The sequence below is a fragment of the Colias eurytheme genome, chromosome 4 (genome assembly GCF_061535395.1).
Source record: "Colias eurytheme isolate Ceu_HAF_F1 chromosome 4, ilColEury1 Martin Lab GWU primary, whole genome shotgun sequence".
Classification (NCBI taxonomy): Eukaryota; Metazoa; Arthropoda; class Insecta; order Lepidoptera; family Pieridae; genus Colias; species Colias eurytheme.
In genome coordinates this window covers 5,312,745-5,339,217 of record NC_142983.1, presented here as the reverse complement: position 1 = coordinate 5,339,217, position 26,473 = coordinate 5,312,745, and the positions used below count along the sequence as shown (strand labels likewise).

General features: G+C 31.5%; 1 protein-coding gene across 1 annotated transcript; it reads right to left on the bottom strand.

The window, feature by feature from the left end:
- Positions 1-19,139: 19,139 nt before the first annotated feature.
- Positions 19,140-26,200, bottom strand: LOC149908948 (odorant receptor 85b-like). The gene is made up of 9 exons (XM_090101513.1): positions 25,939-26,200; positions 24,957-25,120; positions 24,210-24,486; positions 23,703-23,883; positions 23,489-23,585; positions 22,355-22,456; positions 22,201-22,289; positions 19,483-19,549; positions 19,140-19,254 (listed from the first exon to the last, which is right to left on the bottom strand). Exons 1-9 carry the CDS (start codon positions 26,198-26,200, stop codon positions 19,195-19,197), a joined length of 1,299 nt encoding a protein of 432 aa, XP_089957639.1. The 3' UTR covers positions 19,140-19,194.
- Between the last annotated feature and the right edge of the window lie 273 nt (positions 26,201-26,473).

Here is a 26,473-nt window from a genome sequence, read left to right as displayed (position 1 = left end):
ACCGTGGAGTACATGTTAAATTGTTTATTGGGTTCATTTTTTATGTCCACGAGACTACGAGTATGCATCGCATTTACAAAGCGAACAATCTTGTTTCTACTATCAAGTAGTTGGATTAAAGGATAAAGGATTACGACATGCAATGTGGGTTATGCAGACAATGCTGCAAATGGGCAAAGTGAATGAAATAGCCAACTGCAGCGATAAGCACCTACGAATAACGCTTCCACAATTAGTGAAAATATATCATATTATCATCGGGATGAATGGTGTTGTAGAATTGTAAATTCTTTTTTGAAATTAGTAGAACTGAAAATACATTGCAATAAAGTCTGCCTACTTAAGCATTTTTAAAACAACAGTCAGATATAGAAAGCAAGATAAAAGATCATGGAAGAGTACGATTCTTATGCAAGATAGAAATGAACCATCTCAGAGTACTTTTTAAATGTAAAACAGGACAGATCCAGACAGTAGGTTTTATAGCAATGAAAACATTCTACCTATATTTGCTTAATGTTTTGCAATAAATAATAATTATCACTTTACCTTTAAGTTTATTGTATCTTTGAGTATGATCGATGAAATATTTGAGTTCAAGTATTACAATGCTTTTGCATTTTATTCAACATATTTAGCGTCAGTGACGTGTGGAATTGATTGGACTTTTAAAACAGTGTTTCATATCAATTGGATTAGTACATCCAAAAGTTTGAGTTTAACCTCGTTATGTGCGCGTTTTTCTGTGAAATAGAAGGCAGGCGTGGGTCGCTGTGAAAATGTAGCGTAGCAAATATATATTTTTTATACAATGTTTAAATTCCATTTTTAAATTTCATATCGCTGTTTATATATTTCTTAAGTCAATTTTACATAGTACTTTTTGTGTTAACTTAAAATATTTACAAAACTATCCAACAAGATACAAAGCAGAAGACTGCAGCCCAGGACCTATGGTTATATTTTCAGTACCTACTAAAGAGAGAATAATAATAACATATATAATTTATGTAAACATTTTTCAACTAAAAAAAGGTTTATTCTTTAAAATATTATCAGTATTGCCAATTCAAGCAAAGCGGTCTTTCAAGATTTAGTTATGTAGAAAGCAGGATATTATTTATGTATTTAAACTAGAATAAAACTAATGTTGCGTATCTTGTTTCCACTTAATTTGTGTTACAAGCACCATAAATTATGCACAAATTTAGTTGTACCATAATACAGAGATAAAACGTTGTATGTATAATTTATTTTACTAGATTAATTGCAATTGTTATTCTTGTGCTATCGGAAGTAATTACGCAATAATTGTATTATAATAAATACGTCATTTATATTCTGTACATAAATATGAAACAATTAGTATTATATTAAACTTAATATGTGATTGAATTTTCAGTTTTATTGTTTAACTTACATTTTTTATACAAACTAGCAGTTGTATGAGAATAATTGATCTATTTTGAAATATTCATCAATAGAAAAACGAAACAGGCCTAAGTACTTATTAATATTATAAGATTAGTATTATAACAATTAAAAATACACTACGATAATTTATTATGTTACCTATGTGTCGTGATGTTAAAAATTAAATAGTGCTTTAGAGCAAAGCTAATCCTCAAAAATATCGTATATTACGATGAGATCTTACTAACACATTGTACTGAAATGAATCGTAGTTTAAATAAGAAAACTGCAGGATTTAGAGCTAAATCCAATTTCCGTGCATGTAATCGAGTTCTGAGCAAAAACTCGATAAGGCTCTACTTGAATCTGTAACAATTAGTAGATACTCGTGAATGCAAAAGCTTGCGTTTATAGGATGGTTAATTTTCATTAGATTAACTGATTAGTTCTATCGTTGCGCAAGGTAAAACGGTTTAAAACGATAACACTTGCATTCTATTACGTTAGAGGTGTTCGATAAATCCCAGCGTTTCTGTGCTTACCATTAAAAATATTTATATAAATTTACTTTCTGAAATTGAAAAACGAACCTGCCTTAATGGCTGAAAAAGCAACTAAATGTTTGATATAAAAATCTTATAATAATTTTTTACGCATCGACACTGAAATACCGATTCAGATTAACTTTCAGAATGAATGATAACGTACTGTTTAATTTGATTTCACTTTTTGTTTGATTTAGATGTGACGTCACCATTTCCTCTGCATCGAGGACCATTGACATGACGTTTGGTCCTACGTAGCGACAGCTGCTCGCTTGGAGGAAACTAGTTTAGTAAAGTTTCAGAGTTTCAGCAATTCCATTCGCGCCATAAGGGAGATTGGCTTCTGAGTAAAAAGTTAGTCTACTATCAAATCACAAATTTTATAATACGCTTTATGGTTATCCGTTGTTCTTCAAGTTTAACGAGAACTTTATGTTTGTTTGAGATCGAAAGTTCTATAACTAAATTATACGCTTTGTTCGATGATCTATAAAGACCTGATTTCAGCAAGCGACTTGGGTTGAAGAATGTTTGAAGTTGAATATCATACAGTTATTAATACTATATAATATAATTATATATATATATATAGTATATTATATTATATAATATATTATATATTATATTATATAAGTAGATTATATTATATAATATAGTATTTATATAATATAATCTACTTATATATTACTCTATAAAAGTTCATGTTAACTGAATCCATAAAATGAAGGCATTCTTTGGTCAATTACGAAGTTTCAATAAACTCTTATTTCTCATCCATTCTTATAAAAATACTTCCTTTCCTACAGGTTAATTGGACAGTTTGATCCGTATTTGTTTGAACCTTTTGGTAGGAATACGAAGTCGATTTTCATGGGCGATATGGGCGTTATCAAAAATTGAACTCGACAGATGTTACAGTGAAAGCGTATTATATTATTTATTCGGAAATATGATTGATATGGGAATATCGGATGAAAGAAGACTGGCAGGCTTACCAACGTTAGACAGTTAATAAAACTGTTATTCTATTAACGTATCTTTTTATTGAGCAGTTAGGACAAAGTTGTTCACGGATCAATTAAAAGTCTTGAATTATGGAAGTCATATTTTAAAGCCGTTTTTGTGTGTTTTTGGTCTGTAAGAAAAAATAATACACAATGCTTTTACACACATACCTACTTCTAAATTACATTGTGCAGTTGTTGGCCAATTCATTATTTGAACCGACCGAGATTTCTCGATACTTTTTTCTGTAAAGTATGTAAAAATAATTGAAAAATATACAGTAAAAGTTTTTTTCAAATTATTTTACTCACAATTAAATCACCACAGAGTTCGAACAAATTTAATTAATTAGCGTTCATGTAAATTCAACGGGTTAAAACTTCCGATCCCTAATCAAGAACCGAAACCCTTATTTATACCTTGTATTATTTTTTTCAAGAAGAATTATTTTGTTAAATATTCTAAAACAATTATTATGTCCAAGACACGTCTAATGTCTATCATCGTTTATTAGCACACCTATCCGCTGTACTTGTCGCTGCAGGCGACAAGTCCACAGACAAATCTGGGTGTGAATGTGCAACTACAACGCGAGCGCAAAGCTTGTATAATGTATGTCGATGACAGATTTGTTTTGATTGCGGCTGATGTATGTAGTGAATGCCACACATTTTAATGGAACTAGATTTCCCTAAAGTTTTCCGCCTGTAGCTTCGCCTGATTTGTCTAAAACCTAATAAATTATATATACTAAAACCTCTTGAATCATTATGTCTATTAAAAATACCGCATCAAAATCCGTTACGTAGTTTTGAAGATTTAAGTATACATTGGGACATAAGAATACAGGGACAGAGAAAGCGATTTTGTTTTATACTGTGTAGTGATATACCATGGAATATTAATATGTACATACACTGTGATGCGTTAAACTTGAGTACAATTTGCTATTAATTGACTAATATTACTTATGTCCGATTTGAAAGTATATATAGATTTCTATTTACGACGAACATTATAATATTATAAACTCAGTCCTATATTATATATTTTAAACTTGGACTGTAGATGGAGCGAATGAAAAAAACCGGCCAAGTGCGAGTCGGGCTCGCGCACAAAGGGTTCCGTAGCAGCAAATATAATAAATTACAGTTAAATCAACCTATCTCAAAAACTATAAGAGATACTTTGATCAAACCAAAAATCGTTGAAAGAGTTAATTAGCATGCATCACCTCTATTTTTTTTAGAATTTTATACCCCGTAGTTATAAAAATAGAGGGGGGGGACATACTTTTTACGACTTTGAGAGCTGATATCTCAAAAACCGTTCACTTTAAGAAAAATGTTTTTTAGAAAACTTTATATCATTTTAAAAGACCTTTCCATTGATACCCCACACGGGTATGTACATCGAAAAAAAAAATTTCATCCCTCAGTTACATGTATGGGGGGCCCCACCCCCAATTCTTTTTTTTACTATTTAGTGTCATATTTTTGTAGCGGTTCATACAACACATATTCCCATCAAATTTCATCACTGTAGTACTTATAGTTTCCGAGTAAATCGGCTGTGACAGACGGACAGACGGACAGACGGACAGACGGACATGACGAAACTATAAGGGTTCCGTTTTTGCCATTTTGGCTACGGAACCCTAAAAAAAACAGAAGTCTCTTTTTGTGGCTCTACCCAACCTCTATCTACCCTACTACTATACTACTATCTAAGGACTCCGCCAACTTTTGTTACTTGACGTCAAATTGAAAGGTAATTGTTATATCGAATGAACAGATTTTACCAAATTTTGTTCTGTATTCCTCTTTTCAGTTGAGTAAGAAGTCGAGAAAAAGTTAACGTAGTTATTAAGCGCGCATGGTCTGGCATAGCAAATAGCTTAGTTAATTTATGAATTTCGATCTTATGAGAGGACATTAAAAGGTTCTCATGGGATGCTGGAGTATAATTTAATTATAGTGAATTAATAAACAGTTTGTCAAGCGACCGAAGCAGTGCATAAATAAAGGAGTCTTTATGAATTCGCTTGATGTCTTGCTTTGTTGTTTAAAAATAGACGTTTTTAAAAAGGCTATGAAATTCTTTCTAGAAAAGCAACGAGTACATAAATCGAATTTCGGTTTCCTTTGATATTTATTTATTCTTTTTACAATATTAGCAAATCATAGGTTAGTTTTGATAAATATTTTTTGATACATACAAATGATTTATCATTGTTTATATTATTACTTTTTAGGACATATGATTTTATTTTAAAAATGTTATTTCAACTATTTGCAAGCGTATTAGTAAAATGTACGTATTTTGCTTACACGGGACGGTGATATTAACTTAGCTGCGTGTAAGTTTTGAGATTTAGCGGCAAACCACAATAGAATAGAGGATTCCGAGTATCCTAACCTGTAGCTCAATTATGAACCGCTCAACAATAGACTTTATGTTTGACATGAAGATGGACAAAAGAGTTTTTACAGAGTGTTTAAAAGCCGATTTCGTTCTGTAAAGTGGATCGGTTACATTTTACAATGACTGTAAGTAAGAATGCCTTTTTAAACGATATTCCCAGAAACTAACGGAAATGATTAATTTTAAAAAATAGCAAAGAAACGTTAATAGGACGGATACAAGTATAAAGTAACTCGGATGGAAAAAAATCAACGTCTTCAAATTCAATCATGTAGCGAACTCTACAAAATAGTTTTTATATCTATTGCACAAGCATTTTAACAATAGAGCTAATTAAAAATTATAAGTATAGTGTTTAAATAGAATTAAGCTTTGAATATCAGAAATAGAGAACATTTTAAGGGGTAACCTATTAAAAACTCGAATTTCTATTACCCGAATCTTAAAATCCCGAAAACAGTTGTTAGAACTTTCAAAAGACAGATGTAATGAATGACAACTTTTTAAAATTCCTTTTTTAATTTCCCGGATGAATCAATTTCCAGATACACCAAAACCAGATTTTTAAAAAGTATTTTTTTGTTTCCCGTATTAATCTAGTCCAGTAAATTAAATAATCCAGATATAGTTATACCAGATTCTCAGAATACTTTTTTTTTGTTTCCCATAGTACCATTTTCCACACAAACTATTACCAAATTTTCATAATCTTTTTATTTGGTTTCCATATAATCGTATAGCAGATAAACTATTGCCAGATTTTCATAATCTCTTTATTTGGTTCCCATACAATCGTGATTATACCTTTACTATTGCCTGAAAATAAACATTACCAGTAAGTAAATTGTTTTACTTGCCCATTACAGAAAGGTTTAAGTGTCAAATTCGACTCAGTAGGTTAGGTTAGGTTTGAACTGTGACCCCCCATGCACGAGCCGAGCGAGCGAAGCGAGCGTGCCGCGGCAGCGGCCGGCGAGTGCCAGAACCGACTCGCTATTGTTTTACTTGCCCAACAGAAAGGATTAAGTGTTAAAATCTATTCAGTAGGTTAGGTTAGGTTCGTGCTGCGAGCCCCTGGAAGGATTTCGTTTTCCTGGATATCGTTTATTTGATTTTCAAAAATCTGGACATTGTTTGTCTGGATATCAATCAACTGTATTTCAAAAATTTGTGTTTTAAAAATCTGGCTTTCGTGCATATGGATTTCGGTCATCTGGATTTTGTGCATTTAGATTTCGTATGTCTGGAACTCATTCGTCTGGATTGTAAAACGTCGTACAAATGGGCAAATGAAATTCGGAGTTGCGATTATATTATGGCAAACAAAACTTCGAGATTTTAAAATTCGGGGTTATGATATTCGGAATATTAGAAAGAAGAAAACAAAAATCTATTATTAAAATTGGAGATTAAGATAGGCAACCATTTTAAGGCACATTGGCACTTTTCGGTTACTCGAGATTGGCCGTTTAGAAACTAATTTAATGTAATTCAACCCTTAATCCATCAGTCCTCGGAATCACAGACACAATAGAAAATCTATTGTGTCGCGCCCCGATCGGGCCTTACGGTGGTCAATGGGTTAAAGGCCGAACTCACAAAGTTTGCATGAAAATTTAAGTGATCAAAATAACTTGACATAATTAATGAATACGTTCACAGTTTAATTTATTTTATCTCAGAGAGACAGCGAATGACAGCTATACACAAGCAACCAAACTTTTCAAAAATCATAATCTTCAGAACGATGTGAAGGTAATCTTTTTCAATGTAGTGTTTGAATAGAATGAAAAGTTTCTATTTATATCTTTGCTCTATATACATTGAGACTTAGTTATAAATAAGTATGTTTAATAAGAAAGCGTACGTTATTTCAGTTCAACCATTACTTAAATCCGACCCGCAGCGGCTTCGTCGAATAGATAAGCTCTTGTACAAGTCTGCTTTGTCTTTTACAAATTATTGACTTTGACTCCGTGTTTGGGGGAACGGAGACACGACAACGCTATTAAACCTACAATATGTTCTAGCCAATTTGGGAACATAATTTAGAATTATGTATTAGACTAATAATAATTGTTCTGGATACTAATTATGAAGCAGTGCTTGATTAAATCGAGTATTCGGTCAAGATCTTAATTAAAATTGGCTAAATTATTACTAAGCTTTACTTCCTTCCAGTTATTTATCATATTTTTGAAGTCTGTGGTATAAATAAATCTAGTTAAGGTGTTTAGAATTTAATCTACTCGTTTACACGTCGATTGAAGCCTAAGTGCACTGCGTTTAAAGATGTAAACTGTGTTTAGTATTAGTGCAGTAGGTACGTAAAGAGAAATATTTTGATTTAAATTTTGCCAAACACTTGGTGCTTCATATATTTATTAGTTTAAGCAAAATAGGAAGAGTGTGATTATATAATTATAAAAATTATATTTAAGTAACTACATTGTTCTCAAAATTGTGATAAAATTATAGTGAAATATATTTTACCTTTATAATTACAAATTAAAGCTCTGATTTTATTCAAATATATACAATTCGTCGTTCGATAAGAATTTAATCCAAAATAGTTCAATTCAATAAATTATGATTTTATTATACCATTTCAGGTACTTATTAAATGTGCATGATGAGTAATTATTATTCATTTCTATGAAATATAAATAAAGAAGTGTGATTATTTCATTTTAGTTTAATAACTTTGAATCTCGTAATCCAAGAAAGACAGTGTTAGCTAAATAAAGAGTGAAGCTATTTCAAATGTAAATCTCCGTCGAAGTAACGGGTCGTTTCCCTTGAAAAATAAGATATAGGTCGCCAAGAGTGTCGCTTCTTGCTTCCCTTGACTTGGAAAATTTTCGAGACGACGCGAACGAGACGCTCTCAAAGTGTGTAGGATTTTCGTTGAGTTTATGTGTGGCTCCGAAAAGTTAAACAATCCTCGACTTGATGTGATCCTACAGGGAAATCGAAGTAGCCATTTTCAATATCTTTCAAATGCGAATCTTCGACAACGCGCGAAGTTTGTAAAACTTTTTAGTTACTTCCATTATTTTATCGTTGTACGCTTGTAACAAAGAGGCAAAAACCATTTTAGGAGCAAATTAAGCGTACTACATTCTATTTTGGATTCGGGCGAATTGCCAATATGTTCCGTGTTTTAAATAACGTATGCAGACACTAATAGCTTCTGGATTTCCTTTTTTAACTGCCTTTATTGTAAACTACTTGAAGATTGAGATACAGCCGTGTTTTTAACGTTAAATATACTCGAATTCTGTGTTAAGTATTATTATAAAACACCGAATAAAAAATACTTAATTAAGGTGCAAACGCTTGTTTAAAGAATTCAGTAAATATTTGTTTCGCTTTTCAATTTCCGGCGTCCAGTGTGATAAGGACCTTTGAATTCCAATGTTTACCATAAACAAATTTTGATGGCCATTTGATTTGTACCTTTTTGATGATATTATACAGAACATTTATTTAAATACTGAAAATTCTAATTTCTAACTGAAACAGATTCCTATAATATAAATTAGTACCAAAAGTAAAAGTATTATATTACTAAAAGGGATAAATCATTAATCTTTCATATGAGAATTTCCACGTGAATGAAATTTTCACACTGAAATGTGTAATGAATACTCGTATACCAAACATAAAGGAAGTACTCTATTAATTAAAGTCTATTAATTAATATGTCCTCGTGGATTAATTTAGTTAAAGTAAGTCAATTGACCCGAATAATATCCTGACGAGGTGGATTATGTTATTGATTACATAGATGTACTTTCATTTGTAATAAACATTTTTAAATAGATAATATGTTCACCAATTCACTCTTGATTACATAAAACATAAAAAAGCACCTGCTGGTATCAGAAAGTATTGCAAAATAAAAATTTTACACTTTACAATTTATTACGTGCAAACCGCTATCGTGAATATTAAAATGGCGATCAACTAAGAGTCTTGTAACTTATCTTGCTCGACGCGAAGAGGTGCAAAGGAGGTCGAATATTGTTTAGAGGGAAGTAATACTAGGTTCGATAGATAAGTCTCGTAAAGCCGTTATCGGACCGCAAGGGCAGTAAAAGCTAATTGGCGGGGTGGCAGTTACGGTTGAACGTTAACGCCGCGTTGGGATTGTGAAAATTAACCTCTTCCGTGAAACCCAATTGGTGGACTATGATTAGTTTGTAATTTGCGACAACCCTTTGTGAGTTGCGGTTCCCATGATGAGCTTTAACCGTGGATATTCACGCTGCGCCGAGGGTCATCTTTTAGTCTCAGAAGTGATTTCGAAATTATTTTAACAAATTAGCATTACGTAACAGTTTAAAGTGGACGTATTTTCGCATTGCAGTAATAAACAAAACGAATCAATATCGCAGTGTAGGAAAATAAAAAGAAGTCCGATATTTAACTTGGCAAAGTACCGAATTATTCAGAGAGTTCCCTAGGAGTCGAAGGATCCCGCTCACAATGACTCAATTGTGAGACAGTAAGTTCCGACGAGGGTCCGGAGGTTTTTACGGCCTATATTATTGAGCTATAAACCATAAAGGCTCCCCGCTTTATAAACGCTAAAACAAAACAGGACCCACCGCATATTTCTCGTTTATACACTCGAAGCAACATAATGCCTCACAATCAAATGAAGTGAGATTTTTACAAAGCTCTTTTAATCCTTCTAAAGCTTGAGAGAGGCAGAAAGTACGATAGTGAAAATCCCTTGAATCAATCTCTTCTTAATTGTTACTTGTATAAACCTTAGTATAAATACGTCTTTGTGAGCAGCCTTCGGGGAATTTAATATTATATCTAAATAATTGTAGTGGAAAATTTTCTTATGTATTCTTATGTATATGAAAATAAAATATATTAAATTATATGATTTAGGAGGAGCTGCCTGCATCTCGCACCGTGTATCGCAGGTGAGAAGTAATGTTGACACGTTGTTATCCTAGCGTACCCTTTGCATTACAAACACTATTCCTATACTAACTGGAAATTTATCTAGAAATAAGAAATACAAATTATAAAGTAAAATCTCAATAATTTTATACTTCATATAGTAGTGATAGAAAGGAAGAAAGAAGTATTATATTGATAAAATAATTAATGACGACATATTGTTCTACATTAATGAATGAATGAATGAAAACATTAATCAAACTCATGATTAAAATTAAATTAGAATGTCTAATATTTATCAAGCATTATACCTAATTAATAAAAGGTTCCAACAAAGTTTTAATTTTGTCGCAACATTTGCTTTCAGTTCAGTTCAGTGCTTTTTCAAATGAAAAATTCCTTATTTTAAGGACACTAAAATGAAGTAGAAGTTGGGAAGTATTTACATAGTTCTCAAATTATAACTGACTAGTAATCTGTAGCTAAACCGGGCAGGCGGTTTACCGATCGAGTGGCTAGTCGTGTTCGGAACCCGCAACAAACTAACTTTGCTTAAATTTCAAGCTCTGTCAACAACTAAGGGAGTTTGTGCATCCGCTATTGTCGTTTTATACGAATATTTATTTAACAAATCGTATGCATTGTTGGAGCTTTATTGCATCTTATTTATAATGTACTTATCTCCTTCAGTAAATAGTCATTTAAACATTCAACTTTATCTCGATTTGCAAAAGGTTTACAAATTTAAAAAAAAATTGTTTCCACTCAGTACGGTAAATGAATCGTCCTTTGAAAAAGCTAATACGTCAAAGCTAAAGTATTTGATTGATAGGCTTATAAAGAAAAAAATAAAATTGAAACTTTATTTTTCGACTTAATCCATACTGGAATCGCTCATTTTAGGATTGAATGATATAGTGTGTATAAAAAGAAATCGATCATGTACAACATGCGAAATCTTACAAAATAATAAAGAAAGTTTAGAAAATATGTACTAATGTATTTTCCGCATATTCGAGAAACATACAGTGCAGCTTTATCGCACCTGCACACGATATGAATGACACAAAAAACCAATTGGAAATGCGAATATCCGTAGTAAGTGTAATAGCTCCCTAATTAAAATTCGCTGGCAGCTGCATTTTTAACTGAACCTCGTTTCGTCCATCAAAACTTATATGAAATAACCGTTATTTCTACATCACTACATAGTATAAAACAAAGTCGCTTTCGCTGTCTGTTCGTCCCTATGTACATTTAAATCTTTAAAACTTCGCAAATAATTTTTGTAATTTTTTTTAAATAGATAGCGCAATTCTCTAGGAATGTTTTGTTCTCTAGTAACATAATTTACTAGGGTTTAAGACAAAGCGGATGAAAGGCTAGTCAAGTTTATAGTTCAGGATCCATCGCCCATTTTTACAAGTGATTACTATCAAGCTAATTTTCCGTGAGTAGCTTTATTTTGATGAGACGCCCATTAATTTCATGTACGAAACTCTCGATGGTAACAAGGACAAAGCTAACAGAGGTAACAAGGATAAAATATTTTGATTCTTTGGTTCTCAAATATTTATTACTACCCGAATGTTTTTTTTTGTTCAATCTTTAAATTATCTAAATTATTCGAAAAAAATATTTGTCCTACGAAATCTATGGCTTGATCACAGAGTCCTCCTTTCCAATGTGTATCGATAACGTTAGTCATCATAAATGATTACTAACCAGCTGATTTTTTGTTTTCACTTATTTAATACTTATATAATTCAACAGACATATTGTCCTACAAATTGCGTAATAAATATTTGAGAACCATCAAATCAAAAAATTGTATACTTGTTACCTCTGTAAGCTACCACAATCGAGAGTTTCGTACATGAAATTATTGGGCGTCTCATCAAAATAAAGCTACTCACGGAAAATTAGCTTGATAGTAATCACTTGCAAAAATGGGCGAAGGATCCTGGACTTTTATTATATTTTCAATCACAAATTGATCACTACAAAGAATAAAATTGTATTTTAATAACGTTGATCGGATATAATGTTTTTACAGCTTTCTTCGCGGTTATGCGGCGCAGATGGCGCGCTTGTGCATCAAGATTTTAGTGTCACGTAGCAACAATTTAAGCAGCCCCTAAGAACTTCATCGCTCCAGTTTATACTTGAAATAATGTGAAAACTTCTACTTCTTTAACTTCAAGCAATTGTCACGTAACAATTACCTTTTACTTGTATGTTATGTAGCTATTAGGTACCCAAAAATATGAAATTTTAATCAAATTTCTTAATTTTATATTAAGTATAAAAACTTCTACTCTTCAATGTTTTTTCAAAGTGCAAGTTCGGAGTAAGATGATAGATGGCCAAAAAGGGTCACGAAATGGATAGGTCCAGGCACCAAGCGACAGAAAGGCAGACCAAAGGCTCGCTTGGTTGATGATATTTTGAAATTGCCGGGAAGAGACTGGATGAAGACAGCTGGCACCAAGAGGAAATGGGGACAGTTGGAGGAGGCCTATACCCGAAAGGGGCCAGGACATTTAACCGAATTCCATTAATAATATTTTCATGTACTATGTATCTTTTGTTGTAATTTGAATCTAAATGTCAGAGAATAAAAGGGCTAAATAAATAAAAAGTTACTTCGTGATATCGTTTTGATTCAGTTGTAAAACCAACAAAAAAAAGTTCTTATAGATGAGATAAATAAATAAAATTTGAAACAATTTTCACACACTTTAATTGCTATTCCCAATATAGTATCTACTGATGTAATTCCATAGAAACTGAACTATGTCTAACTTTGAACACGTTATACGAACGCGTTACGTTTCTCCTAATTTTTCATCATTAAAGATAAAAGCAAAAATGCTAACACGATGGTCACAAAAAGGGCTGAGTATCTTTTAAATTACACGGCTAGCAGATTAAAGTGAAAAGTTAGGAACTAACTTTACATATTCAAATGCGAGTTTTAATTAAACCATGACGTACGTACCGGTCCATCCTGTTTACTCTGCAGACGTCCGTTTGATATTGGCTTTAATCTTATATATAAAAATGAATCGCAAAATGTGTTGGTAAGCGCATAACTCGAGAACGGCTGAACCGATTTCGATAATTCTTTTTTTATTATATTCCTTGAAGTACGAGGATGGTTTTTATGTAGAGAAAACGTAAATATGTACCACGAGCGAAGCCGGGGCGGACCGCTAGTAACTAATAATTTCATTTATTCCGGCGTTTAATTGATGTCTTGCTTATTGTTATTTTTTAAGTGAATAATTGTCATCAATTTCACTTAAAACTTACGACGCTCTTTAATAGGTCGGAACATTTATTCATCACATTATTTTACGATGCGTATGCGTGTGTACCGAATCTTTTAAATCCTTCTTTAATATTATATCTACCTACTCACAAAAATCAAACACATGAAAATGTTTTCAAACGTTGCTGCATTTGATTATTGACTGATTAGCTAAGATCTTGGAACAATAATATAAGGTCATGAATGCATAGAAAACAAAAGAAGCTGTCTGGTTGACGAGCGTTCATTTAGAGGTTGTATAACTACGTACTTGGCAATCAAATATTTCGTGGGCGTCGACATTCTCCCAGTACTAATTGGGTCATGCTCGCATTGGAGGACTTACCACACAGACCTTCAAAGTAGAACGTTACAGTGGAAAATTATCAATTGTATGTCATGTTTATGTAGCGGAAGTACTACTCCCCCTTTTATATATGCTTATTTTCGTCCCTTGTTAGTCAAGCTGCATTTCCATTCATTATTGTAATTTGTTCTGATCCATGATTGTTATAAGAATAATATCTTTCGGTGCTCGATAATAAGGTTCGCTTGTTCATTGGTTGTTGGGAATTTCTACATCATTAAACAATAAGAGTACATTTATGATCGCATGTGTATTTTTTAGATATCTTCTGTTAAATGAACTGTAAGTACTGACTTGAAATCAAAATCTGTACTATTTACATTAGGTATATAGTTATTTCATGTTTGTAGATGTGAAGTGAACTGGACTCAAATATTTCAGATAGATCTTATTAATTTTATGTTCCACAATGAAGTAACTTTCACGCATATTTCTGCTTTTCAGTTTTTATTACACAAAATGTACAAATTTTAGGTTAAAACAGGGAAAGGCTTTTAGGAATAAGAAACAATATTATAATATTTATAGACGCTTGACAGTATAAATAGATTTGAAATACTTAACTTGTCTCTTCTAGGAAACATTGTCTAAGAAGAAAATCGTTCTGATTTACGCTCATATTTCTATTACTCGCTAGTGTTTCCTTGGAGCATGACATAATATAACGTTCCGACAGCGTCTGAACGGTTATTATAATTAATGACCTAAATAAATTCGATACTAGATATTATGCCGATATTAGACTAGGTGATAACAAGCTTAACGGACGGTATTATGCGGTATTAAATAATTTGCGCACGATAAGCCGATAGGTTGCCAATGAACTAATAATATGTAGACTAAACATGTTAATGTATGTCTTTTGATAATATAAGCATATTATACAATACTAGCGGTCCGCCCCGGCTTCGCCCGTGGTACATATTTCGTAATAAAAAGTAGCCTATGTCCTTTCTCGGGTATTAAAATATCTCCATACCAAATTTCATGCAAATTGGTTCAGTAGTTTAGGCGTGATTGAGTAACAGACAGACAGACAGAGTTACTTTGGCATTTATAATATTAAGCATGGATTATTGCGTTTCGAACATTTTTTTACAAAAAATTAACATGTACCAAATGATTTAGCCATAAAGATATAGGTATTTATCGAAGAGTTGAGGAGGTTATTGTACAAATTCAGAATTTGGCGTCAACGGAAACTATATAAACTGAAAAAAAATAATAGTTTATCAGCATTCTATAAAATTAAAATACATGAATAACCATGCACATTGCACATCTTAATATAATATCATTACAAACTTGCACGTGTTAATTATATTAATTTTATTTGCAGCACCTTCTATTCACGGCTTCTCGTAAATGTTACTTATTCAAAAATTCAATATAACTTAGAGAGAAGACTTCTTTCTATTCAAATTTCTCCCGGTTTTAAAATTATTATTTTCCTGAGATTCATTTAATACATTTTAATATTCCTATACTAGAGGTAGACTGTAGCTAGGATCTGTTTACTAAATAAGTTAGCTGTCTCGTTGCTCTTTCTATCGTTGAATGAACTAACTTTGCCATCCTTTATAGCGGTGATTACCTACAAAGAAGGAAAATTATTTATATACAAACTACTTTGCATATAGTTAGAAGAGTCAACTCACAACTTCTTAATTTTCTTATACATTCTTCTTATAGTTTTGTGATGGTTGAATCTAATTAAATGACCTTAAGAATATATTAAACTATTATAAAAATGTCTTCTTTTCTTCGTAGTCAATGTTGAGGTATGATTTTACTAATTTTCTTTAACACTTCATAGTATGCCATTGTATCTTTTCGTTTAGATCTATTTAATGCATACAAATCTTATAATAACAACCATTAGGTTGTAGACATGTATGAAAGTACTTGAACTACGATTACGGTACTCATTATCAACATAGTCTGTGAAGTTCCAAAAGTATAACTTCAATTTAGTTCAAAATTTATTGTAATGGTATTTCGCTACGTCTTATATTACAGACAAGTCGGGTTACAGTATAGTAATTTGAAGTTCGGAAATGAGAACGCTGTTCATATTTACGCATGGATTGCTACAAAGAGCTCTGTATATTGAAAGCAGCTTTGGATTGTTGTATATGTTATTCTATTAAATATCATACATATGGATAATATATAATTACATGTTTGATTACATGTTAAGATTTATTTGTAAATAAAACATTAACTATCGTTAGATATCTTTGAATGGAATAAAAAATAGAATTAAATGCCAAGAAAGATAAAATTACCCAGTATGTTCACCACTTCAAGGGCACGTAAATAAATTAAATCACATAAAAAAAGTTTTCCGTTTGGCTTTTAAAAAATTTGCATATCTATCAGGTAGCTACCCTAAAATTTATATTTTATTATTCAGAAGGCTTTAAGTGAAAAATTGTACATATATAGATTGAGGACAATTATGATTCCATTAATAAATAAATAAATATTATAGGACATTATTACACAAATCGACTTAGTCCCACAGTAAGCTCAATTAAAGGCTTGTGTTGTGGGTACTAGGCGACGATAAATATAATCCATACTAATATTATAAATGCGAAAGTAACTCTGTCTGTCTGTCTGTTACTCAATCACGCCTTAACTACTGAACCAATTTGCATGAAATTTGGTATAGAGATATTTTTATACTCAAAAAAGGACATAGGATAGGTTTTATCTCGGAAATCCTACGGGAACGTGTTTTTCTTTGAAAATGCGGGCGAAGCCGCGGGCGGAAAGCTAGTATTTAATAAATACATATATATATAGATAAACACTACTAATAATAAATCCATTAATACTAAGGTCTCTATAGTAATACGTTTGGAAAGTTTTTATTAACTTTTTTTATATGATTAAAATGATATCACGAAACCTTATATCCCTATAGATAATCAACATTTCATTCTTTAGAAAGTTTCCCGAAATGAAGTATCAAATAAATGTTCTTTAAGTTTTTTGGAATTGAATTTCGAAAGCGGTGGAATGTAGATGATAATTTGTATGAAATTGGCATCCGAAGTCAGGGCTGGTCGTTACCTTAAAATATCCTTGAAACGCTTGTTGAAAAACGTCGCTAAATACTTAAAAAAGTAGTGTGAGAGCGGAAGCCCGTTATTTGATTACACATTAAGCACATTTTACGACCACAAAGAAAAAAATGTTTGGAATTAGCTTTGTGCATTGCAGTTTCGTTGTTAATTGCGTTGCAGTCGACAATACTACGACAAGCTATGTGGGTGAAATCGCATGACTTATACTAAATTGTGTGATATTTATTGTTACAAAATATAATAACCAGTCAGACTCAAACGACAGAGACGTTGGCGTTATGCCAGGCTAATCGCCATTGGATATGTACTTGTATTTGCACAGCGTTTGTGTTATTGCCAAATTTGGGTTAATATAGATGCAAAATTAAAATCCGAGCGAGTTAGGATTGTTGGTAAAGCCTATAAGTGCTTAACTTAATGATACAATGAGTTCATTTTGGTTAATAATATTAAGAGAAACAAATTCAGAACATACACAACCTCGCCTTAACCTTATCAAAGGTGGCTGTTTACATTCTTACATTTCTTTTGATGTAAGAGAAATATGCCTACGGACTGAAACAAAAAACATTTATGTTACCATGGTAAGAGAAAATATTAGTTATTCAATAATTGAATAAAAAAATAGGAATCTTTTCTTCTTGAGCCACGAAATCAATTCTTATTTATTTGAAGTCAATCAAACCGATAAAATAAACCGATAGATTATACATAAAATAATACTTAAAATAACGTAGTAGGGAGAACGTTAAAATAATAAAGCAGCGGCAAGAAAAATCGTGATTACATATTCCTCCGTTTCTTTTGATGCAAATATTGTATTTAATATTTCCTTGTGAGACCTTTTATGTTTTTTCACCTTCTACAAAGCGTGACTTCAAATCGAGAAGCTACATTTACAAAATTAGGTGAAACTTTCAAATTGTGGTTTATTTAATTTTTTTCCTCGTAGCCAGGAGTGTTGGCATTACATAAGCGTCTCTAGCACCTGAGAACTTTCTGCTGAAACGGAATAATTTAGGCAGTGGTATAGATAGGAACGATCACAGGAATAATAAAGATAAGTGTGGTTGGGGTTTAAATCAACGTCCTGAATTTTTTAAGCATTCAAAGTGCATGGTTTTATGTTAGCCGAAGAATATGACATTTATCAATATAAGACTGTAATAAATTAATATTATCTATTGAGATTTTTGGCTACCGCATTTATAACACAATACATTGTATTTTTATTACAACTTCCTGTTCTAATTGAATTATGAATTTAAGAGCATAATCCAAACCATGCCAAACGGTAAAGTAACTCCGATTACAAAAACATTTAATTAGCTGTTCTATGAATCTGTACTTCTCATTTCCCACAATTTTTATGATGTATTGTAAAATAAGCATACCTCCAGATTCGAAATGGTAAACTTTAATTAAGATACAACGTTCAATATAATTTTATATATATACTAATTAACATCTCGTTAGATGGCAATATTACACAGGCTCTCATACGATTAATTACCTAGCTTATGATGTAACAATAGTCAGCGAGTTGCTAATATAACGCTGAGGGATGTTCCCAAAATACTTAAATTTGGGAAAGTGTGCCACGGACACAGCTGCTCCGTATGGAACTCAACGTCTATGAGAATCTTCATTTATCACCCACACTTAGTTGCGAAACGGTTAAGAATATTATTATGTATTAATCATTATAAATATGTATAAACTTTCTTCATAGAGACGGCATTATTCTACGCCGTTAGTACCGACTTCTAGTTAGCAACAATTAAGTAATACCTAGTCGTGAAGTACAATATTAAGTTCAGTTCGCTAAATTTTTATTACTGCTCGAACTTTGAGTGCCGGGAACTTTTAATGGCACTTAATTTTTTCTATTTGCTTACCTACCTCTTGAATTTTTTATGCTCCTGAAAAGAATAACAGTATAAACATTTTGCTGTTAATTTAACGGAAGAAAAGGAGATTTAATAAAACAGTAAGCAAAAGCTGCAGAACTTAATTTAATTCATCAAAATACTATTTCATGAAGAATAATTAATGTCCATTGTATTTTATTCTCTCTTAAGAGGCGCATCTATTTCCATTGTACATTGTCTAGTTTTTGTCGTATACTGTAGTAATGAGTGAGATAAAGGACCAACTCATGTTCATTATCTGAAAAATAACAAAATAACATTCGTTCAATTCGCGCTTCCTTTTATAATAAGTAATGTTATATTTTTGTACTGAATTCTAAATAAATGCGACAAACTCATTCTAATAACGACAACAAAATGCTTCAGCAAAGAGTTCTTTTAAATTGCAGTTTTGCATGTTTTGCCCGTATGATACCTATTCACAAATAAATAAAAAATATATTCTGAGTCATATTTCACAGTTTACCCGTATAAATGTCTTCAACGATATCTTTATAAAGCTGGTGGAGGTCACGTATGCTACGCGTTGTGATCTGAAAGCAATGGCAGCAAAATATTTAAATACTTTATTTACCATTACTTTACTTACTAAAAAACTATTGTTTGATATATGAATGTTTTTCTTATTTTAATACGAATTTCCTTTAGTTTATACTATTTGAAGGTGATTGAATATATTTCGTTGGACGTTTAGCACTTCGGTTGATATTGAATAAGTTTGGGAGTGGAAACAGAACTTTGACAATTTGAGCTTAGGGGTAACTCTTACAATTAACAGCGAAATCTTCTTGCTCATTTCCAATCAATTAAAACATTTTTATTAACTTGAATACGTCAAACTACAGATACATCTATTAAATATTTCTAAGAATATCTGATTTAAATATTAAATCCTAGATGGTTTTGAGTATATCCAGCTTTTTAGATTTCCCGTAACTTGATTCGATTAGTTTAGGTTGGTGTTGTTTATAAATCGGTTGTTTCTTAAGTCTCAACGGATAAACCAATTCGAATGCGCTTTTAGAAATTGTTGTTACTTATGTTTTGTCAAAATATAAACAAACATAGCATAGATTAGCTTTCTATATATAGTAGAAGTAGGTAACCTATAACTTTTCTATATAAATTAAATAGTAATCAAGTTGTAACGACACTCGCTTACTTTTTACCTGTTTATTTAATCAATAACATCAAATATTCAACAGCTTTTTGTGCCTACTTTACTATTCCAAACTTCCCAACTCCGGGGAACTCCTTGCGACAGACCAGGCGTTGTTATACGAGAATAATGAATGCTTTATACTTTTAGTTAACACTTAACTGTCCATTTTATTATATATGAATACAAATAATAATAAAAATGAGCATTCAATATAGCATGCAATAGGGCTTATTCATACTCTAATATTATCTGCATCAGTTAGGCTGAGCCGCATTATCTTGAGTAATTTTAGAATACAGGTAAATAAGACCTTTGGTATTTTGTACTTTTTGTCATAATAACAATACTTAAGGTAGAGAAATAGAGTGTCGGATACGGCCTTGTACCTATGTACATTGTACAAGGCCGTATCCGTTGTTCATGATTCGCTATCTAAAGTGCATGCAATAAGGCTGAGGGCGGAAAGTTTTATATAGGTAAATATCTAAATTAATGTTTGAAATTAAAAAGCAGCTTTCTTTGTGAATGTTACTTTCTCCCACCTATACTGCTCATATTCTATTCATATTTTTAATAACGTTGGTAAAGGATATTGGCAACTGCATTTTACAAAAATAAAGCTTGAAAGGGGTGAATAAGGGGATAAAAGTTTGCACGAGGAACGGCGGTTACGTGATAGCTCGAAGCCCACGCTAGTACTCGTGGGTGGAAAATTAGCTGTTCATTTATAAATTTTAGACAATTAATTTAAAATTGTATGCAAAAATATTGTATTCATCTTCATATGTTGCGTGTTTTCTTGCATCTTCATATATGAGATCGGAGTCGGTTACTTGTACAGCGTAGATACAAATGTCTTGAAGTATTAAATAGCATAACAATTCCTTTGACGAGTGAGCGTATATAATAACCGTTATAGTATCGATAAATATTTAATCTGTGGCTGCATGTTCGTGGCGGGCAGCGATTTAAACTATGCAAAGCAGGACGACCTACCCCGACTCGGCTCGTATGCTATACGTAATATATGGCCACGAAAACAAGGCCAGTTTGTTTTAAACAGCTTTTGTTAGTGTTTTAATGGAGCGCTGTTTAAGGTTCACGGTATTTTTCTGTTCCATTTTTAAAGTGAGAATTTAGCGCCAATTTTTTGTAGTTTTTTTTTGCGAAGGCTATCTACTACTACTGATATGAATCAGAACAATTGAGTACTAGGAACTAACTACTGTTCTGTATGAAAACGTACAATAATACTATAGTACACAACAATACAATAGACATTTCCAAAATACATATTGCGTAAAAATAAAAACACTTTATCAAACCTATTGATGTTTCAAGAGTGCTCTTACGATGCATTTAGACTAAACGGACATAGAGCTAGAGCAAGAGCATTCTTTCGTGATATTTTAGGTGTAAACGAAAACTCCTATTCAGTGTTGTTCAGTATTAAAATATTGCACATAATTTTCGAACACACTAAGAACAACGAAAGAATGCTCTACACTTGTTTACACGAAAATAATTTTATATAGTGGGGTTACAATGAGAATTCGCTCGTTTAATCTAAATGGACCGTTATAGGAAAATAAAATTATATCTACTACTAATCAAATTACTTATACTGCGTACCGACACTCACAAATCCTAATGTTCTGCGACAGAAAATCGAACTTAAACGTGCTAAATAGAACATTCTAGTGATCGGTGAGGAATCATAATATAATCATTGATATTGGATTAACACCAATAACTCAGACCTAAATAGACATAAATACCGGATAACAATACTGAAATATTTAGAATAAATGTATATTGTGCCTTTTCTATTTATATAACTTTTTCGCTTTCAGTGACAATTGTAGTTCCGCATTTGCTTTTATTTCACGTATTTGTTGAACGCAATAGAATAAACAAATTCGAAAGAGGAATCATAAATCACCATTTAGCAAAAAATGTTCATTTCCTTTTGAAATATGTTTGGTACAACATACATTTACTTACAGTTGGGTTAGATCGTACCTCATCAAAATGAAAAGTATATCCCTTTTATGTTGATATGAGCACTCATACCATGGTGTATCGTAGATAGCTGTAGATACTTCAGAAGCCTGTCAAAAAATACAGGAAAGTAGCTAAGTTTTTGTTCCATTTTATACTAAATAATTTCACTTACCGCATTCACCAAATTTTCACCGCTTTTACAACAATAGAATACATTTATGATTACTAGTAAAGAAATGCTGAGTATTTTTAAATCTTCTAAACTTCCGTTTACCTGAAAAAAAAAACAAAATAAATGAAAAAAATATTTCTTTTATATGAATCATGATTAGTTAAAATATTGCTACAAGGTAATTAACTAAGTGTATTGAAAGTAAAACATTAAGGTAAAATAACTCTTTCTGAACCGAATTTTGACGATAGCATCTAAATGTCAATAGAGTTTGGCCATTTACTGCACTGGGAATATTAAAGTGCACAAGTGTGTATGGAAATCTAGAAGCACTCTCTATTGTTTCATTCTCAGAGCCTGAGCGGCTGATGGCTGACAGAAGATATCAGACGTAGGATTGACAACTCGAAAGAACAGTCAAATCAGCCTCCCAAACGACAGTCTTTACAGTTTTAGAAAAATTGTGAATAAAACCATTCAATTATATTTATATTCCATAGAGGTTTAATTAAATGTTCATTATCTGCATTTACCAGATAACTTGCACATTAGTCCATGCACGGTTCACAAAACAAACAACACGTAAATCATAATTCGGAGTCTAAATCATTACGCCACAGGTTGAAGTAAGACATAAATCGTTACTTTGAATGAACTGCCTGTAAACTCCATAAAGGATAGTACACGTAAATGATGATTTATGAGACCCACGACTGGAAATTTTTCAATAACACACCTCTATGCATGCGTTTGCTTTGCATTGAGAGTAGATCTGTGTTTCTATCTAACCACATGTATATAAAATAGCTGCGATAAACATATTTTGCAAAAAATAACACAATTGAAAAGAAAAGAAATTAAAAACAAAATTTTCCCGATAGCAGGATAAAAGACATAACTTTTGTTGAGGGTCAGGAAAAGCTTAATATGATTGATTTATAATGAAACGAAGTAGAATATAAGAGAATATCCTTGTAAAATTGTGGTTGAAATATAACGATTTCTTTTATTTTTGTTTTTTAGGTTAGGTGTTTCAGATGAAATTGTTGGCCATTCGGAATTTTCACGCCTCACATAAAACAAACAAGAAATGCTTATAAAATAAATTATATTAATATTAATAAAAATACTTACGCACGCTGATAGTATACAGAAACAAATCGTGGACGACAAAAATATATAATTTATAGCGAACAGACATCCGAAAGTAGTGCTTACATTTGCGAGTAAGCTGAAAGAAATATTTTTATTAATATATAATAAAAAACAATCCAAAATATTTGTATCTACTTTTTGCCCTATTATGTTTTCCGCTAAGCATAATTAAAATTATTTTTAAAATACATACTCTAATAGTCTTGAATGTCTACTTATTGTCTCTTTAAACAATTTGTCCTTATCTTCATTATTTTTCAAGGCGATAATTTCCTTATACTCCACTTGAATAATTAAAAATAGGATGCGTAAATAGTTCATAGATATTGTGATAATGTACTGACTGCACTGCATTTCATAGGCGACAATCATAGCTACAAATAATTATTGATTGATGAGTATGTGTGTTTACGAATGAAAAAATATTAATTTCTTGCTGCAAAGCGTTATTAATTAAATAGTTAAATAGGCATAACTCTACTTTTTATATTATGATGCTATGTAAAATTGAGGATAAGATCTTCAAATTATACTTGACTTTTACAAATTATAGTTGAATAGTCTATTTTTAATAAGGTAAACGTATTGGTAAGGTAATTGGCTCTCAGGAAAGTAAAATTACAAGTTACATAAATCCTAGGAATCAACAAAATATAACAATTCAAATTGAAGATTACGATATTTCTCTAAAATATATTACCTAATCTATACTCTGTGACGGTCAACAATATATAATTGAAAAAATTATCTTCATAGTTAAAAGGAGTCGCTAATCCCAAAGCCATTGCGTAGGGCACGTCTTTATTGAGAATAAACTTATATATGAAGACTTTTATGACGGGGTTCAATAAATATATGCTGCATGCAACTGATACGGCCACACACGATACTGAAACCAATGAAAATTTATTTATCCCGCTGCCTTTCTTGCCTTCTTTTATGTTCACATCAATTTTACTGACCAAAACAATAAGTTTCTGGAAGTACGTCACATTTTATACATTCCATTTTTATTTTATTAAAAATGAGAACGTCACTACATACGAATATGTTATTTTTTATCAGATTAAATACTATATTGATATTGATTATTGAATGTTTACTATAATTGAGTAATTAGTATGAAATAAGTGTCAAGTTTATAGTACACGTTAAATCGATACACCATAAACATAAACTTATACAGTAGAACTGCTATCCCATCTGATCTAGCAAGGCGCTTAAAGTGATTCCCACACTATAGACAGATGGTTATCTGCTATCTGGAGCCCAGACGCTCTGATAACTTTGGATTCACTGGTTTGATATTACGATATCGTCGGATTTAATGGGATAATACAATCCGTGAGGTTTCCTTTCTTTTGTCAGATTTTGAATTACATTATGTTCACTTTTAACGTTATTTTGACAATAAACTGCGTTGATAAAACATGATAAAACTTTAAGTATACTCACTGTAATTATACAGATAAGTTTCTTTTAAAAGCTTTTTCTTCATGACGACGAGTTCTGGTGAAAGACTCTCATCCTTCCGCCATTCTTTTTCCATTTCGAAAACGAATGCTTTAATGTGGTCTTTTCTTCTTAAGAGTTGAATAAATATAAGAAGAGCTAAAATAACAAAGAATAATACGAATTCTTTAAATAAATATCTAATATTACGAGGCGACATAAGAAAGCTCAATCTATTTTATATCCACAATGTACAACTTAAAAAAATCATCACTTAGTGTAATTTGTCAAGCCCAAAGAGTCGGCTAATTAAAGGAATAACCATGTAAATTTGCAGGATGTGGTGTTCGATGCGTGAAAAATTCGGGACTTCCAAAATAATTTCCTGTAAACTTAAATAACTCCGTATAAATTAAATGAAACAGGGCTACGATAGTGAACTTTGGCATGTTTATATGAGCATAAGACACTACCTTTATTCAAATTAATACAGTTATTACTGGAAATAAATAATAAAATGTTTCCTCTTTATGTTATTAATATGTGAAAGCAAACAAAATTAACAAGAACAGAAACAATACAAAGGCAACAAAATGAAAAGGGTTGAACTTTTAATTTAATACGCATGGTGTCAGACACTTTTAAACAAACTCTATTAGAATTGATGAATTAGTAAACATTCCTTTTGGAAGAAAAGGATTCTCTTTGATGTTCGAAAAGGTGTTGACAGTAAGACTAATGGTCTAATGGATAAATAGTCAACGAAGTGATTTGTTTAGCATTTAAAATTCTCAGTTGGTCCCCTTGTTTATACTTTAATTTGTATCACGTTAAGTTTAAAATTATGAATACAATAGTACTAGAGTATGATTAAATTGGCATACTAAATTTCACATAAAAGTTTATTTTAAAATGCTCTATGTTTTATGTAATCTGAACTAAGTGTTAAGTAAGATAAATAATGACCATCATTATACCTTCTAGATTATTGTTGCAGTACGAGAATTCAACTGGTATCTCAATCAATTTGGTACCTTTAGAAAACTCTCGTATAATAAACACCCAATGACACGACATTGAGATAACATGAAAAATGAAATAGAAAACATAGAAATATCTCATCTTCGACAACCCTCTCCCCTTTTCATCAAAAATATTGAGGCCCGTGAGACCAATGTATTCCATTACAGTTCTGTAGGGCTTGAAAAATTCTTCATTTATCTCCTTTAAATTGTTCATGTTGTTTAAAATGTAACTGACAACAAATTATGAATGCAAATGTGAAATTTTCTACTTTTATATAACAAAAACACGGAGGTATGAAAGCAGTGGCGCTAACGAATAAATATTTGTTTTAGGGATGAAACGCGAGGTTCTGCCAATATTAAACTTAATAGTATCCACCAATGCCAATTTGGGTAAATGATTCAGTATGAGTTTATATTACAAGCGTTCAATTTAATGTGAGCTTAAATTTAAATAGAGATTTTGTAAGCCTATAAATAGGATTTA